This window comes from Patagioenas fasciata, chromosome 1 (assembly GCF_037038585.1).
Source record: "Patagioenas fasciata isolate bPatFas1 chromosome 1, bPatFas1.hap1, whole genome shotgun sequence".
Classification (NCBI taxonomy): Eukaryota; Metazoa; Chordata; class Aves; order Columbiformes; family Columbidae; genus Patagioenas; species Patagioenas fasciata.
In genome coordinates this window covers 102837158-102855568 of record NC_092520.1, presented here as the reverse complement: position 1 = coordinate 102855568, position 18411 = coordinate 102837158, and the positions used below count along the sequence as shown (strand labels likewise).

At 34.1% G+C, this 18411-nt stretch overlaps 1 protein-coding gene across 12 annotated transcripts in view; it reads right to left on the bottom strand.

Moving 5' to 3' along the window:
• The window catches only part of DMD (dystrophin), a 1243922-nt gene that overhangs the window by 380650 nt on the left and 844861 nt on the right, over positions 1–18411 (bottom strand). For all 12 annotated transcript variants that reach the window (XM_065859822.2, XM_071812115.1, XM_071812091.1 and 9 more), the window contains one exon: positions 7801–7965. In XM_065859822.2, the coding sequence (XP_065715894.1) occupies positions 7801–7965 (165 nt within the window). The remainder of the gene's footprint in view (positions 1–7800; positions 7966–18411) is intronic.

Genomic DNA, 18411 nt, shown 5'->3' with positions numbered 1-18411 from the left:
AAATCTGGAAACGCAAACCAAAACTCTAAGCACTGTTAGCTCAGTGTATCCATATCTTACACTGTGCAGAATGTTCAACCAGAAAAATATAGAGGCATACAGAATGAGCTTGGGTGAACATCTGTATTTTCATTTAGTTGTGTTTTTCTATGGACCTTTTGCTGTCATTGTTCAGAAAAAAAAAAAAATGCAGAGAAGATGCTGTTTTACACACACTTTGACCCAAATTAGTTAATGGATTCTTTGACTAATTTCAAAATATTAATTCTACAATCAAAATCTAAGTGTAGATTTTGAGAATATAATAGATAACTTAGAAGGTGAAACAGCACTTAAAATGCAGAATTTAACAAAACCTTAGCCATGGAACTACAATCACAAGACCTGTATGTCTAACAGATCGTGTTAGCCACAGTGCGGATCACAGCTCACTGTTGAGAATTCAAGGGGTGAAATTCAGGCAAAGAGATTCCATCAAAAAAGGATTTTTACAAGACACTCACTGTCCATCTGGTCAACTGTTATCGAGGTCTTTCACATATAACCAGTGAATCTCTGGCTTTCCAAGAGAGCCAGAACAGACCAAAGGCATTTGTCCTGAAGTGCTCTACTACCTTCAGCTGCTCACCTCTGGTAAGCAGACTTTGTTTTCACAGGGTTATGCAGAAAAGATAATAATTCTCAGAATAATAGATATATGCACTGAATCAGACAAGTTCAAAAAGACAACGTGAAAATGAAATGACAGCATTCTGCCCAACATTAAGTTCTTGTTATACAATTCTGGCTGCAACTCTGTATTAGCTCCTCGGATGAAGAAATAACCCTATTTTGAAATAATTTATATTTGCTCTTTAGACAAACATCTAAATAAAAGATGAAAATACTCTGAATTTTTTGTATTTGCTTTTTCAAAGTACTGCAAGTTATGTGTTTTGGCATTTCCTTTAAAAAAGGTACTTAAACTTAGTTAACATAAAGAAACTGAGGAGAAATATTTTCAATCTGAAATTCACTTGAGAGAAGATAGCCTGGGAATTTTTTTTTTTTTAAATTCACTATTCAACCAGTTTTCATAGGTAACCGAGAAAGTAAAATGTTTTTCTTACTTATTTTTGTGCAATATGAGCTGGTAACTTTTAGTATCCCTCACTAAAGTGCTGTTTGTTACACTAGAAGTACTGTGTGAGAATCAGAGCTAATATGCACCCCAACAAATTATTTCCAAGATTACTTTGTTGGGTGTTTAAGTACCGAATTTACATATATGCATTTACTTACCATTTTCTTAACAAGTGTTAATTTGTATTTTCAGGTTACTAGGTTGTAAACATGTTTTCATTTTTAGATTCCATTCATAAGGGACCTTTCCAGCCCATTTTTCCTCTATGCAATTTGCTTGTACAGCTATATGGGTTTCTGAATGATCGCTCAAAGCTATATGTAGTGGTGGCAATGACCCGGCACACCACAGCTAGAGATTCCATTCTGTGGCCAAATATTGCAAAATCACACTCCAATTACATAACTACAGACACCTTAATGGTAGTTACACAAGCAAAACCCAGCAGTCACAACATCCTACAAACAACGATTTTGACAAGAGATGCAAAATGTTCCTACCAACACTGGTTAGATTTTGTTATTCACCACCTTTTTTTCTGTTTTAAGGACTACCAAAAAGTAAATGCTTGGAAAAGAAACTGTTTATGGGGAACTTACACATAAGAGAGAAAAATTCTCATGGTGAAATATATAGGCAGTAAAACAAAATTCTACAAACTCATATAAATTTGATTTTTCCTCTTTATTTTCTACATCTTTCTTCCTGCAATCAGTTTGGCACTACTCCAGCTGTGTTAAAACTGACGAAATTTTGTAGATTATCATCTACAACGAGCTAGTAGTAATCGACGATCAGTTAGTGGTATTTTCTATTGTGAATAAGGCTACTGAGTTAAATAATAATATTTGAAAAGTGTTTCAGTAGGCTAATATTTACTATATATCAAAAGTAATAGCTATTTGTTTTCTTGCTTAACAAAGGTGGTTTTCTCTGGACTGCACTTCTGGACACAAAAGAAAAAAAAAGAATCAGCACGTTTATTATGCTAATTGAGCAGGACTGAAGAAATCTGTGAACTTAAATTTTACAGAAGACTTAGATGCTTAGCTTTATAAAAATACTGACCCACAGATTTCAAAAAGTAAATACCAAAGCAAATAAACTGTAGTAACGGCTAGAAAATAGCAGTAACTAGAAAAATATTAGCACTAGCCTCATTTGGCACTTACTTATCTCTCCCTTACTAGACAATATACTTGCAATTCTTTACATATTTGGGTTTCTAAAAAATATTTTAGCTAATTATTTCTTGTTGACTATGTCACAACACAATAAAACTTGTGTACACATGTGTACACACATGTAGATTTTGGATATAAGTGGTTTGTTTTTTGACTGTAAAGAACCCTTTAACTCCTGCCAAAGGTATTTCTTTAAAACCTTAGCACTACACAGATGTTACATGGATTACATTTTAAAAGTGCAATCTGACTGTAACAGATTGCAGAATGTTAATTTTATCTTAGTCACAATTGCAGTAGGTTGTGATAGGAAAGCTTTTACTTCTGTTTTGTCTTATCCAATCATTTTGATATTTATATATTTAAGAAAGCCCTACTATTTTAGTTCTCTTAGACTGATACTTGACTTCTGAATCTAATAATTCTTTAAAGCCTTCTGGGGTTCTTGTGGTAAGCAACAGGGAATATCTAATCAAAATTCTGAAGGACTTGGGGTCCCATCATATATAGACTTGGGATTAAACAGGACTATGAGGAAATAAATATTTAGAGGAAAAATAAATTGAGAGAAATCAGGATAAAAAGTTAGACTGAAGGTATTTTCTTAAGCAGTCAAACAACTAGTGAAGCATCACTTGTTATCATCCCTTCCAGGATTCCCCTTATTCTTTTTCTTGCAGGTGAAGTAAATAAATCTCAGCAGAACAGTCAGTAGGAGGAAATAAAGGTCAGTGCTCACACAAGTTCCTTTAGCCATAATTCTGGAGCTCCACAGATTGTTGATGCCGTAGGCAAAGCTGTTTCAAAGTGTAAAGTATAGGTCTATAACCGCATGTTCAGAATAGCATATCCCTAAATGGTTTAAGTATATTAAAGTTGGATGGCTGGATCAGAATAAATACATTTCGAAGTGCTCATGTAGGTCCTTAAATATTCCATTACAGAGGCAATGCAGAAGCAACTATACCTTCCATTATAGCAACATTTGCCACCTACTTAGACTCTGATTAGCTAACTTAGCCACAATAACCTTGTGATTAAAGATAACCACTTTATTATCAGGACCACAAAAATAATTGCTTTGACCATAACAATAATTACTTTTTGAAGTAATACTCATTAGACACTCTGTATTTTCTTTCTTATCTGAATTAGAACAACAGTAATGATGGTTAGCAAACAGAGTTTAGAAGAAAACTTCATTACTGCCTATGAATGCAATACGGGAACTCTCTCTAGTTTGGTAAACAAAGCAATGACAAAAAGACAGAACTGAACAAACTCAGCCAAGGAAAAATGTGCAGGCTTTTAGCTCAACTGTTGAAGTAATTTACCACAGGATGTGATGACTGTCCATACCTGGAAATTAGAAACCAGTCTTCTTGTGGTTGGTTTCCTTTTGAGAAAGGTGTGTTGCAGTTCAAGTAGGAAATAATTCAGACAACTGAAAGCATTACTTCATAGAGCAGGTCTGACTGGATGATCAGAGCAGTATCTGCTGACCTCAAAGTGAACCAACTGTACTTTTTCTATGCACATTTCTGAGAGATGACAAATAGTTGCCTGTTCAAAGTCAGCTGCATGTTTGCCATATATCATGCAATAGCTAGAACTGTTTCGGTATAACAGGTCTTTCATATAAAAATGTAATATTCCAACAGTATATGATGGCTCATTTTAGAGACTCTTGTTTATATTAATATTTATCACAAAAAGAATATTTGACAGAATGTTGGTCAATGATGTCTAGGTTAAAGAGGAAAGTGGAGACCACCTTAGAAGTTTGTGCATGTCTGCGCCTCAGTAACTGCTAGACAGCTTGCTTTGATGTTAGTCTAGTATCTGCTACTGTGAGACGGATATCCTCCTCTCCATACATTTCTAGCCCAAAGTATTGCCACGGCACTGTGAGAAATATATCTCAAAATACTGTGAAAACGCCACAGATTTGAAAGAAGCAAGGCTATGCTCAGAGAGGCCAACAAACAAGGCAAAAGTGGAGCTGCTGCTCTTTGGAACTGCATCAAGATCGATCTGAAAAGGCTAAATAAAACTTCCTTACATCAAAAATCACACCTCATATTATCCATGTTGTCCCGCAGGACCACATCTTAGCACTGGGAGGATATGGTTGTATTAACAGTTGCAAAGCATCCATGACTTCTTAGGATTCAGGTTTACTCATGCCACTAAGAACTGGGACAATACGACCAGCAAAACCATTAAATTTGAATGCTAAGGAGTTACAAAATGCACATCTTTAGCTCTGCATTTTTATTGACAGAGCGAAAAATGTCATTCAACATAAACTGAAAGCAGGATTAAGAAAGTGAGCTTCACTCTAGCCATATGTCACCAGTACTGAGAGAAGTACTGATTAAAAAAGAAAAAAAGAAAAGTATCAGCATGTAAAAAACAACCATAAAGTAAGAGTTGAATTTCAATATGTCTACACTGAAGGTGTCTCCTGAGACGTCTATATCCAATGGCTATGGCTACAACACCAATAACCTAGACATCAGCACTGGCAGAAGCTGTGTTGTAAACAAAACTGCAGTGTTAAGTATTTCTATCTTTTTATATGTTATAATGTAGACAATTTTTGTAGTATTTTCTGTGTACCATTTTGTAAAACAAGGAAATTCATGCTGATTTAATCAAAGTTTGTGAAGTATAAATACTAAATCATGCAAAATAGCTATCAGAATGAGAATATCTCCAGGTCAAAGAGCAAATGTACAGAGGTTGTACTGTTAGCTTGGAAAACCAGAAAAGTCTGAAGACTTTTAGACACAATATGAAATATATTTTAGATGCATGAGAAGCTACATTGAAGGTATATTGCAAATCCAGAAGTGTTCCAGTGGTCACAAGTAGCAGTAGAGTCAACAGATTCTTAAAGATGTGGATTTTCTGCCTTTCCTATGCAATATACGTAGGTATTTCACAGCAGCAGTATGTATTATGCTATTATTAAGAAAAGAGATTATACCAATGTGGCAAAAAAAAATTCAACACCTACAAATAAATAAGTTCTGTCTCAATAATTCAGATTGGTAGGTTGCAAATATGCATTTTAATGTTTTGTTCTGTTTTGTTTTTTTTTTTTTTAATTTGGAGTTTATTTTTTAAATCTTTGTTTACAGAAGAAAACTGTAATTAAGGTTTAATAACATGAGTAAAGCAAATAGTGCTACAGATGTTTTTTAAACCCTGGGAGTAAAGAATCCTTTCCCTTATTTATTAAATGAGAAATGAGTGAGTTATTAAATCCTACTTGGGATTTTAGAAACCAACACTAAAAATTATGGTGCCTAAATGAAGACCTGGGTTCTAACTGTGGCACTGCAGACTCTAAATAATGGTTAAGAAAATTAAATACAAATTATGTTGTCATAAATATGTGAGGGTTCCCTGAGCTGTGCTGTCACGTGAATAGTAATTTAAAAATACACATAAACATAATCACATCAACAATGATTCAAGAGCACACGTATGCACATGCTTGACCTAATCAACGCAGACAGCATGTTAGAATGGATCTGAAATCTGGGGTTGAAGTTGAGTACAAAATGGAATATTGTCAAAAATAGGTTGCTTTTCTAAATAACATCTACTCTCTTTTGTTGTGTGTTTTGTTATGATTAACAGTCTCAAAACTCTTACTATCTTTATTCTTAACCTTAATAAAGTTATAAGAACCCCATTTGCCTTCAGAGATATCTAAAAAAGAGTCTTTAATTTAAGAGATTGTCTCCTTGAAAATTATAGTCTGGCTAAGCCATCAGGCAAAAAGCTTTCAAAATGTTAAACCTACAACTTTTAGAGACAATCCAGATATATAAGAGGCAGATAAAAGCTAACACGCTTCATATGCTCACAGTCTTTACAACAGTATAAACAACTAGCTATTACGTCTTCAATCAAAACTGGTCAATCTAAGTGATCTAAATTTAACCACGAAATAAATATGGTAGGATCTTTCCCAGAGAGAAAATATATTTGCCTTTCTTTGGAGTTTGTAGTCGTTCTCTCACCTCTCTCGACATACATGATTTCCTCTCACCACTTGAGGACAACAGATTTATTTTTTTTTTTCTGTTCTTTCAACAGTTTTTTTCAGAAATGTTCCTATCACATCACCATAAGAGGACCAAAAGAGCCAAAAAGAATATTTCTTTCACAAGCAGTATGAAAAGCAATACACTTATAATTTGCAGCAATTTAGCCCTGCTTTTATTTTATGTAAAGTTCAATGGTGTCATTATTCTAGAAATAAAGGAAACAGAATGGAAACCTATGAACAAAGGAAAGATAAATCAATGAAAATTTTCTGTTAAAATACAGGAAATAAAGATCGATAATTTTCTTGAAAGCTAAATTCCATCACTCATTCAGTATGTATACAGACATTTGCGAAGACCTATATTAAATTAATCTTTTAAAAAGGGAATTAATGCTATTGTTGAACTCATTCTGTCAATTATAGGACTGCAACTGGACATTAGATTCACTGTTTTATATAATGGGATTGTATGACTTAAAAAGATTTTTGGCATTAAAAATAGTTCTTTAAAAGACCCTAAGTTAACAAAAATACTCAGCAAATTCACACATCTTCAGAAGCAGGAATCATTACATTTCATGCAAGTCAAGAAAAGGCTTAAATATTTACAATTGTTTCATTTTTCACTGAAAATTGCATCATCAAAAATCAATACAAAATGGTGTGTTCTGTTTAATATTCATCTAAGTGAAAAAGATGCTCAGGTACTACAAACCAAAGAAATTTCATGGATTTCAATAAGCTATTTTATTTTAAATATTTCCCGTTTATGTGAAGATAAGCTCATATATGCCTAGACAGAAAATGCAAAGCCAAAAGGTCTAAGTAAACAGCCACCAGACCAGTTGATTCTAATCAGTATTTCTCATCCTTAATTTCTCTGACCGCACCCACCCCATATACAAGCATTTTTTTAATGAGTAAATAAGTATCAAGGATCAGATTACAAGTTTTTAATCACAATTACTAGACAATCAGCTTTATTGACTACTGGAATGTTATGTGTGCAGTTCGACACCTTTCGTGCAATATGAGAATCATGATATGGCCCTAACTATTCTGATTTTGATAGTCATATTCACTTGAATGAAATAGCATAAATGGCCCAACACTGTTATTTGGAATTTTAGTTAGCTTTGTATTAAAATTATTTGCTGTACCAATGTTGGGGTCTATTTTTTTGTGTATATGATATGACAAAAATAATATATTTATATTTTACCTTGGAACCATTGGTTCTAAACTGTCCTATCACTGGAAACCACTTATGGAAAATAAAGTTTTCCTTAATTCACAGAACTTCTGCAGATTATTGCTGACTTCTGTCTCAAAGCTATATTATTAATACGAATTATACAGCTGATTCTACAACTGATTTTTTGACCACTAAGTATCCTGATCCTTTTTTAAAATGGAATACATTTTACCTTAATATCAAAAGCTCCCGGCTGACCCACTTTGTTATAAAGCTCCAGCTGGTTCTTGACAGGCGTTACCCACAATATCACCTGATTTAGTTGTTGATCAAGTTCAACAAAATCCTTTAACAGAATCTCTATTTCTTTTTGTTTCTCTGGAAGATCTTTGGATACCTGAAAAAAATACCAGAAGCCATTTTTTTGGTAAAAAAAAGTAACATAAAGCAATTTAAGATTACACATATCTATATACTTATATAAAGTGTTAAAATACAGTTTTATACACTGGTAGGAGGAAGAGAATAAATTATTACAGTACGTGTCTTGCAAATCAGTCAAAACACACTCTTTCCTAATGAAAACAAGCAAACAAAAAACCCATAGAGAAAAACTTTCACCTCACAAAAGAAAACAAACAAAACCAATATTATCAGGCTTCTTGTTGTTCCACAAATTCTGCTCATAGTACATAAGAAAAAAAATGTTATCTCAGTATACAAAACTGTTTTTAAAAAGTTTGAATTTTATTCAGGTAAAGTGATAGTGAAAATATGATATTTATCATTTGAATGACATCTAACCCTTCTTGACCTCTTGAATCCAGGTATTTATAAGCATACATTTTCTTATGAGGTGTTTATAGTTGCCAGTTGAGTTCAAATATGCATGAGCAGACACATACAGTGAAGAAAAATAATGAATAAATATATCACCAATACTGATTGGACCACTTGGTTCCCTGATTTGCATTCAAAGCAGTCAGGTTTTTAACTAAGCACATTCTTCTGTGCCAACAATATTAGAAATTAAGAATCAGTGAATGGCATAGTTCAAATCCAACAGCACTGAATCACTTGGAGTAAATATAGGAACAGGTTGGAAATAAATAAGCCAACACAAAGCTCCATGATGTCCTCCCCAGATTGTTTTCTATAGCTAGAGATGTGAGGTGTCACTATACTACACCATGGGCAACATTGTAAATGTATGCTAGGGGAGAAACCATCTGTACATAAAAAAATAAAAAAAAAATAAAATCACAACAGCAAATACAAGGTCTGGACAGGGAAAATAAAAGTGACAATTATTAAAATAAGGCACGAAGTATAGTTAGTTTTCCATCAAGAATAATGATTTTTTCCAATGCTAGTTGTTTTTAAGAGCACAGTTTTACTAAAGCAACTCTCTTAAAAATAGCAGATCGTGATGTTCTGATAAATGTAATAAAATATGAATTTCCTGTAAACAGCATTAATGGAAGCAGTAATATCATAGTGCCCAGCTACAAAAACATAACTGCTGTGTACTAACTTCTAATCCGTAATGATGGTATTTTACTGAAGACAATAAATCTAAATCCATTGAAGACATGAAAGCAATGAAGGTTACAAAAACAAACCCAAAAAATCAAACCCACAGAAAAAAAAAAAAAACAAACCACAACACAAAACCAACAACAACAACAACTAAAAAACAAACAGAAAACCAACCAACCAACCAAAACCAAAACCACCATAACCAAAGCCTACTAACCAGCAGCTGAGAGAATTACAAGAACATAACTGTCCCATGACACACATTTCTTTACAAATTTGGTTTGAAAATACTGATTTCTTGATATTAAAGTAACACCTCTGCATATGATATATTAGACCTTACTTAAGTGATGTTCGTAATGCAAGAAGTTGATTTGCCATATGTTATATTATCTCTGTTGTTCACCACAGCCACCCCATAATATCCTATTTAAAAAAACCTGATCAGTGAGACAAATTATTTTTTTTCTATCTTCCTAATCTTGTTTAGTACAACAAAAGTCTCAGACATAAAAGAAAAAAAACATCCATTCATTTCCCTTACATGTTAACTCAATATCTGTGCAGACCTGGGCCTAATTTCACAGCAGATTAGTTTCCTCTTTCTTAACAACTTTGGAATTTTAATCTCCAATGTTTAGTAGCTTTAATATTAATGTAAACAAGTTCCACAAAAATACTACTGAAAGTAAATAGGTAATCATAGGCAGACAAAAATCCAAGCTGACTTCTGAAGATCTGAAATTTAAATTAATCTGCTTCCAATCAACATTAATCAAGCATATTAGGCCTACCACCAGACAGGGAAAGAAACACTTGTAAAGTTGGAGGGCTGGGGGTGGGGAGAGTAAGCAGTTATATACTAAGGTATGTTCAATCCAGAAAAACAGATTAAATACTAGATGTGGTGACAGACTGTACTTCAACCTAGTGTGTTCAAAAATAATGTTGAAGCAAAGAAAGCAAAATAAATCCCACCTACAGTAAGAGCTAAATTGTGATATAAGTAAATCCATCCTTCTCTTACAAGTTGTCTCCTGCACTAAATTATAGTACAAACATATGATTATAATATTTTTAATACAGAAATGAAAAGGAATCTAAGTCAACATGAAGAAATTCATTATATACAGAAATTTAATGTCATCTTCTTTTACCACAGAGATAAAAACAACAGCAAGTAAATAAATAAGGGACTTTCCTCACACTTGGAAGGTTATGGTTAGAGATAAGCATCAATAAGCATTTACAAAGGCAATCCCTTTTAAGATCCAGGTAAGGCGTTACGTGAACAGTTTCTTAGATTCTGGCTCCCAGGGATTTTGTTTGCTTATCCCCCCTCTTGGGGGAGAGCTTGTTTCCTGAGCTAATTCTGGAAGTCTGGAGCATAATTTGGGAAAATCTCCATGGAGTAATGGACACAGGCATGATGACTGGGCGTCCAAATTTATGCCCTTTTTGTGGCAGGGAGGCCAGAAGGAGATGGGGCCCTCCAGAATCTTCCCTACCTTTCTACTTATGGTCTTCCATGTTTGTTATCCACAGCTCCAGGAGTTCCACCCCTGAGGTGGGATCTGATGCAGGTGGGACTTACAGCCATCCCACTGCCCTGCTGTCTCTGGGCTGCCTCTATGAGTTCCTGGATGCCTACAAGGATGGTGAGTCATAACTTGTGTCTTACTTCAATTATCCTTTTGACATTTTTGCTTTTGGCCCCCTTCTTCCCTCACCCTGCCTTTGTTCATTTGTTATCTCAGGGTAACCATCTAGTGTCTATCCAGTTTCATCCCCTTTAGTATCTTACCTCTTTCTTTCCTATTTAAGAAAGACTGTTAGGTTTTATTAAAAGAAGGGTGATGTTCTTTTCTAAGGGTGGAGACCAATAGGAAAAGTAGTTTTAAGGCAACACCTGCAGAAGAATGAAAACAGGGCAAACCTGTGAGATGCTTCCCCGCAGATCTGCCTAAGACTGAACACAGGCCTGATTAAAGAGTGTTACGGGCTGTCAAGGAAGACAAAGTGCAAAAACCAAAACCTGCAGGAAAGGACTACTTCATTTGGAACATCTTTCTAAAAATCTAGTTTAGTCCTTTCTGTTCAAATAAAACTTTGCCTTTTTTTGGTAGCAGATCAACATTGAAAACATTACTTGATTTGCCACCCAATGAAAAAAAAATTGCTAGTGCAAAGGACAGCAAAAGGATGGATTATTCCTTCAAAGAAAAAATTCTGATTTGTGTCAAAACATTAATCCCAACACATGTGATGCAGCAAAAATTTTGTTCTTTAGTTCAAGTGTTAATTAAGTTAGATTAATGGGAAGCTTAGTAACGGAATAATAGAAAAGATTTAAGCTCTAAATTGGGAAACAGTAAAAGATCCTAATTTTACAAACTGCCACTGGTCTTCACAATACTTAGTTTTATTCTAATCCTAAACTGTCAAACCATTTCCACTTACTTAATTTTATGTATTACAATTTTTGCTCTTTTCATTAGAATACTAAAATGCCCACAAATAAATTACCCTTATAGAAATGATAACAACATCTCTCAAAACATGACAATACTCTGTGAAATTTGAATAATTACATATTATCAAAGTCTAGACCTTTATCTAAATAGTTTCATTTCTTCTCCTTATGAATTCTAAAATTACTTGCATTGCTTGTTTCTGTTCCATCTGTACCTCATGTCTTGGATGATCTTCCTGCACAAAAAGCCTAAATGAAACACTGTTCTTTCCACCCCCACCCCGTTTGTTTTGGTGCAAAACAATACATAGGCTCAGCTTGCCAGTATAGATCTCCTTAATCATTTCACATACTCAAGTTTTTCACTGCTATTTCCTACTTTGGCTTTTGACAATTTTTTTTCAGTCTATACACGTGTGCATGTACTATGGGATGAATTAGCTGAGCAGTTGGAAAGGAAATACCAACTCATATGATAACAGTAAGTATCAAGGGAGGAAGAAGTTGTATGAAGTATGTAAGTATGTCACCTGATGCAAAATAATATTCTATGCACCTTTCTGTATAATTTGTTATGAATATCCAGAAAGTAGAATCAATTAAAGCAGTATCAACTAAAAAAAAAAAAAAAAAAAAAAAAAGAAGTTGTGGAGCTACAGTTCAATCCTGTAACTCAGGAACAATGCTCAAAATGAAAAAGTTGAAAGTAATTAGGTATTGGTAGTAAGTCAGAAAGACTTAACAATGGGGGATAGTTTTGCAGAGGTCAGGAAATGCTGTTGCAAATTAATTAACTTCATAAATTTTATTACTAGTAAGCATCACTACCATTATCAGCAGCTGCCACCTGATAAAAGTAAGGAAAGCCACTGAAATAACTTGCATACATTATATTTCAGGTGACTAATGACCGATTTTGAATATTTCCCTTCCCTATCATAAGTCAATGTCAAGGTCATGACCTATTTACCTGAAACGAGCAAAGAGACAATAATGCCATTATTACCCATCTGCTTGGGAATATAGATGAGGAAATGTATCTCCTGAACATGTCATTTGCGAAAAAATATGGAGAATTTTCCTAATGAAGAGAAAATGAATCCCAAATGATGATAATTAAACAGCAGTGGAAATCTATAGGGTTTTTTTCCCCCAATATTAGATAGGTACGCCTTTCTCTTGCTAGCTGTCTTATCAACCTCTTAATAACAGTGCAGCACTTTTTGATGAAACTGACAATGAAGTAAATTTTAGCTTTCTTTATACGCATAACATGATAAATTACAATAAACTGCAATGAATCTGAGTCAAAATATGTTGCAGGGTACCTGTGAAAACTGTTGATGTTGTGAGGGTCCCTCTAATATACAAAGCACTTTATGAAACTGGGCTTCTAACAACTGGAAGTGTCAGACTTGAAAAAAATCACTGCTACTTGCATACAGAAAAATGAAGCTTTCTGTATGAATTGCTTTCTTTACTGATTGTAAAAGAAGCAGTAGCTTCTGCTTTACTATTTAATTTCTGCAAAAATAAAAATATTAGGAAAAAAGGGGACAGGTGACTATACTACAATCAACGCACAGCATAACTGGACTAAACCTATAGTTTTATGTTGTCGAAGCCAGGACTTGGAAAATAAAGAAATAACTAAACTCATAACAAATACAAAATGCAAGCTTTGATCCACACTAATTGATAAATCATAACCGATGCTTCCATAATACTAGTAGGATGATTGCATATAACAGCAGTTCTTAAATCCAGCATTCAGAAAATTTTATCTGCTTAAAATCCCTGTCCTTAGAGCATGTACAAAAGAATGATTGAAAATGGAGAGGGGAAAAGTTAATTTTTATGCATCATTTCTTCACAAAAAACAATCAGTGTAAGAAAGAGTTTCATATAAGTTCAGTTCAGGATGCTGTTTAGTTAATTAACTGGGTAATTTTCATTAACAAACTCAATATTGACTTTAAAACAAAATCTATGTAATTTCTTTAAAACTATGAATATTTATGAGCCATGGTGTCTCTAACAAAGCTGGAGTAAAGACTTTAATAATAGAGGAAGATGAAAGAAGGCTACTAAAAATATATATAGAATATTTTTATTTGTTATGTAGCTAACATTTCATGTTTCCTTATAAGCCGCCTACAACCTGACCTTGGCACATTGTGGGTTTTTGTTTGGCTGGTTGGGCTTTTTTTAACTTCTTAACAGTGTATTTTTGAGATTCTCAAGTTTCATTTTTATTGGGGAAAAAGCATTTTTTTAGTTATTTTTTCCCCTTGGTTCAGAAAACTAAAGCAATCCACAAAATTAATGCACCAAATAATTTTCCGCTTCATCTGGCTGTCTAGTTTTTTAAAAAGCAAACAAACATAGCCCCCACCCCAAAGATTTGGTTTGTGTTTCTTGCATGGTAATATGATTGTATATATCACAGTCTTCTGGATATCTGCATGCTTTTTATATTTAATATTTATAACATTGTCATTCATTCTGCTCTTCACTGCCTCAGCGATTCTCCTCTGCCAAGGGCATTTCTGAGCACAAGACCCTCAACCTTAAACCTCTGCTAAATAATCTATTCCATGATTTTCTTTTCATTATCTTTGTTTCTTACTCAGTTCCAGAAATCCAAAAAGCCACAAAGGGTTTATAGTATCAGTCCCTCGGTGTCTCTTAGTGAAGGACATTGTGACAGGAAAATGATTTCTAAATAAAAGTACAATGCCCTAATTGTCTGTTTACAACAGATAATGCCGTATCTATCCCTCAGGCTAAACACTCCTGCATGTACCCTGCATTACGGGTAACCTGCCTGAACAGTCACCAAGAGCCTGTCAGTCAAAACTTTTTTCCCATGCAAAGCAGAGCCTGACATACATGTTGAGAAGAGAAAATGTCACACCATAGCGCTGTTCAGCACAGAACTGGACATCCCGTTGTGATGTCCCAGAGGAAAACAAGTTATTTTATAGGTTACAATCAACCCTGTTAGATGGAGCTAAGAGTAATCTCTCCTCGAGATTTGGCAAACCACAGCAGTTCTGTCTTCACTTCTGGTCTTTCCACATGACAGAGTCCTTCCTGCCTGTTGCTTGGTCTTGCCATCCTTTTCTGCAGCCCTCCTTTCCCTCAGATCACACATTATCCAATTGCTTTACTTTCAAAAACATGCCCAGTACTGAAAGCTCAACTTCCATGCATAGTCAAGCTCACAGTGGCAGTCAATAACTAAACTAAACATATCGACATTTTCTGCCATGCTGATGCCCACATCTGAGAGAAACTTCGCAGAAGCCTTCACAAAACTGCCTTGAAACTTCTAAAAACTATAAAAAGCCAGAATGACTTACAAGTAAAATTAAGCCAAAAGGCACTGTGATGAAACAAATGACAAATTCTTATACAATGTGTAGTACCTTAAAATGCAAGCTGTATACTTAGAATCCTAATTGGTTTTGCTCATGGAGTTCTCTGTAGGAATAAAAAAAACAAAAAAAAACCCAAAACCAAAACAAAACAAAAAACCACAAGAAGAACAACAACAAAACAAAACAAAACAAAAAAAACCAACAAAAAACAACACCACACCCTTAACAGTTTGTTTGGTAGAAGAAATGGATATAATTAGATCTAAGATTCTAAGATTTTGACACTGCAATGAAATCAGTATCAAATAGCAATTTCTGGCTAGATAATGAATGTATAGATAAACTGTATTTTTTCCACAGTAAATGAACAGAGACTTTTCTTTTCCACATTATCTTTGCACAGTGGAGACAGATTACAATGGATTGGAATTTTATCTACAGCTCAATATTTATAGCATTTTCATAGCAACAAAGTATTTATTCTGCTAAAAATTATAGAAAAAAAGAAAAGAGTAATGTTGGTATCACAGTTACAGTGAGTGACCTTGACTGCCAAGTACTAAGCTGACATGTCTGAGAGAAAAGAACAATAATGAACTTGTTTTTCTTTCGGGTTGTTCTTCAAGTGTTACCTGGTTTAGCACTTCGGGGGAGGTGGCAACTCCTCATTTGTCAGAAACATGCAGTTAAAAGAAATGTTGAGAGTGTGGGATTTACCTGTAACAGTGCTCAATGTACAATTAAGTTCAGCATCCTAACAGGCCATTCTTAGGGTAATGATGATGATAAATTTTTGAAAAAAACACTGACAAAAGTGGCCAAAAAAGGCAAGACAAGGGGAAGTGAAAAGAGAAGGGGAGGTTTAGCTTCAAGGCTATTTTAGACTATGGTATTTCCGGTAATTGTAATTATATAGACATGTTGCAATACAGACAGGTTTATATAATTAAAGTGAAATCTTTATCTTGTAAACAGCAAATAGTAAAACATTGCATTTTAGGTCCCTACAGTCTTAATAGAGATACGTGAAACACCTGACATACAATGGCAGCGTCTGTCTTGGAACTGAAGTTTAAAGAAGCCCAAACCACTGTCATTCATTGGTGTGTGACATTATGTGAACCATTGTTCATTTCATGTAAAATCTCTCTCAGACACATAGTCATTGCAGTGTAGAAAAACGTGTAAGCTTTTGCCTAAAGTGCCTAATTTGAAATTAGTCAATGCAGATACATCAATATCACCTCAATGTAGCACAAATATCTTGACAATTAGTATTTTTTATATTCAAAGAACTTGGTACAACTTCTTAAATCTATGATAAATATATTTCAGATCCATATGACAAACAAGAATAAAAAGGAATTTTAAGATGATGGGCAAGATAATATTATATATGTCTTACATATACATACATATATTTAATCATGATTTTACGGTCTCATTGGCTAGTACAGACTTTTTACCCCTGAATAATTGTATTTCATAAATATTTTTAATTATTTGCTTAAACTTTAATGTGTAGCAAACAGAGGAGCAATGTGGCCTTATGAACACACCTCTGGAGTCTTTATGACCAATATAAAAATAAATAGAAATATTTTCTTCCTATGTATGCTGTGGATTATTATTCAATGATCTGTGATGTCATCAATTCAATCTAGTCCATCCTCACTTTTTAAGCAGGTATAAAATACCTTTGAATTTGCTATAAATTAACTGCATTGGTTGAGACTGGCCATAGAAAGAGTCTTCCCCCTTAGATTATGAACAGCCATTAATTCAGAAAGAACACCAGAAAAAGATTATGGGCTAGGGCAAATGTTAGGGCATCCTGAGAGAAACAGCTGAGAAGATCTGCTCAGCTTCAAGAGTCCCCTGGTTCAACAGGACATACTTGTCAAATGGGAATGGCATCTCTCATCCTACTGGTAGATTTTAAGGAGAAAGGTGAATCAGCACTGACATAAGTGATGTGATCTCAGTCTCCACTGAGGTCAGAAGTAAAGAAAGTTTGAGAATCTGTTACAGATCCCATTCACGCATACTTGCAAAAACAATTACCATACAATTTTCTGGTGTTCTGAGGTGTTAACTAACAACGGAAAAAATGAGTTGACAGTAATGAGTGATATAACAACAGGTAAACTAACTTATTGGGAGAGGAAAAAAAAAGGTATCTAGCTTCCTAGTCAGGTTTCCAAGTAGTCATGAGCTGATTTTAATCAGAAGATTTAAGATGTTCCCTTTAACCAAGATTTTTGAAAGAGCCAGATGCCTTAATTGTTTGGCATGATTGATAGCTTTTGTTTAGAAAGTGTTACAATGGAGAAGAAGAGTAAGACTGTGGACCTTTCAGGACTAAATCCCAACATGTAATTGCCTGAAAAGAAATTCCAATTCATTTGACACTATAGTGGAAAATGAATTTTCCAATATTGTATCCAAAATCCATCTTTAATGCCATGTGACTTCAATGATACAAAACAATCAGAGAAAAGAAGGAACTTATAAAGTGGGAAAACATACACATTTATCTCAGTCTTTCTGCATGTCCATAACTAATGACTATGCATGCATAGAAAAAAAACTGTTCATTAACCCCTTTAACTTTTAATAGCCTTTAAAAATATAAAATAATAATGCATCAGGAATTCTCAGGACTACTAGCATGATATTTATTCATAACTCTATAGTAGATATTATCTCTTCTGAGGAAGGTCAGCCAGCTTTCTGCCTTTTGATAAAGTGAGTAAAAAGTATTAGTATTTCTGTTTTGAAATACAAATTTAGAAATGGATATTTAAATTTCGTATTTAGAGTTATAACATTTGGAAGAGTCTTCTATGAAATAATCACATTATTACTTTTTCAACAGTAGAAATCTGTTTAACATTGATTGCCCATTATAATTTAGACATTTGTAGTGAGATGTTGTTATGAAAGCAGAAATAGATATCCAGAGTTTTTATCAGAGAAAAAAACAAAAAAACAAAAAAACCAAACAGACAAACAAAAAACTGTTACAAATTTTCTTATCTAGAAGCCTAAGATTTGAACGAGACAGTTAGCTTTTACTGCCCCTAATTAGAAATATCACAACACCACAAACATCCCCACTGATATTCATAGGTGCTTCCTGGCTTTACTTTTCAGAAACTGAAACCATGTGTTCCTCAATATTGTTTTAGATGAAGAGCTGCTACTTAAACACCTTGTGATTTAACTTGACAAATGCTGTAGCACATAGAGCATTATTCAGGAAGATCTTATTACTAACACACATTGTGGAAACTTCAAAGGATAAGAGAACAATTCCTTTCCACTCATCTCACTGCATACAAATTCAGTCTTGTCAAATATTGCAAGACTCATGTTCCTCCTGTTTTTGCAAAACCCCTCCAGAATCTGTGGCCCCCGTTTCACATGAAGTGGGGGAGATTACAAA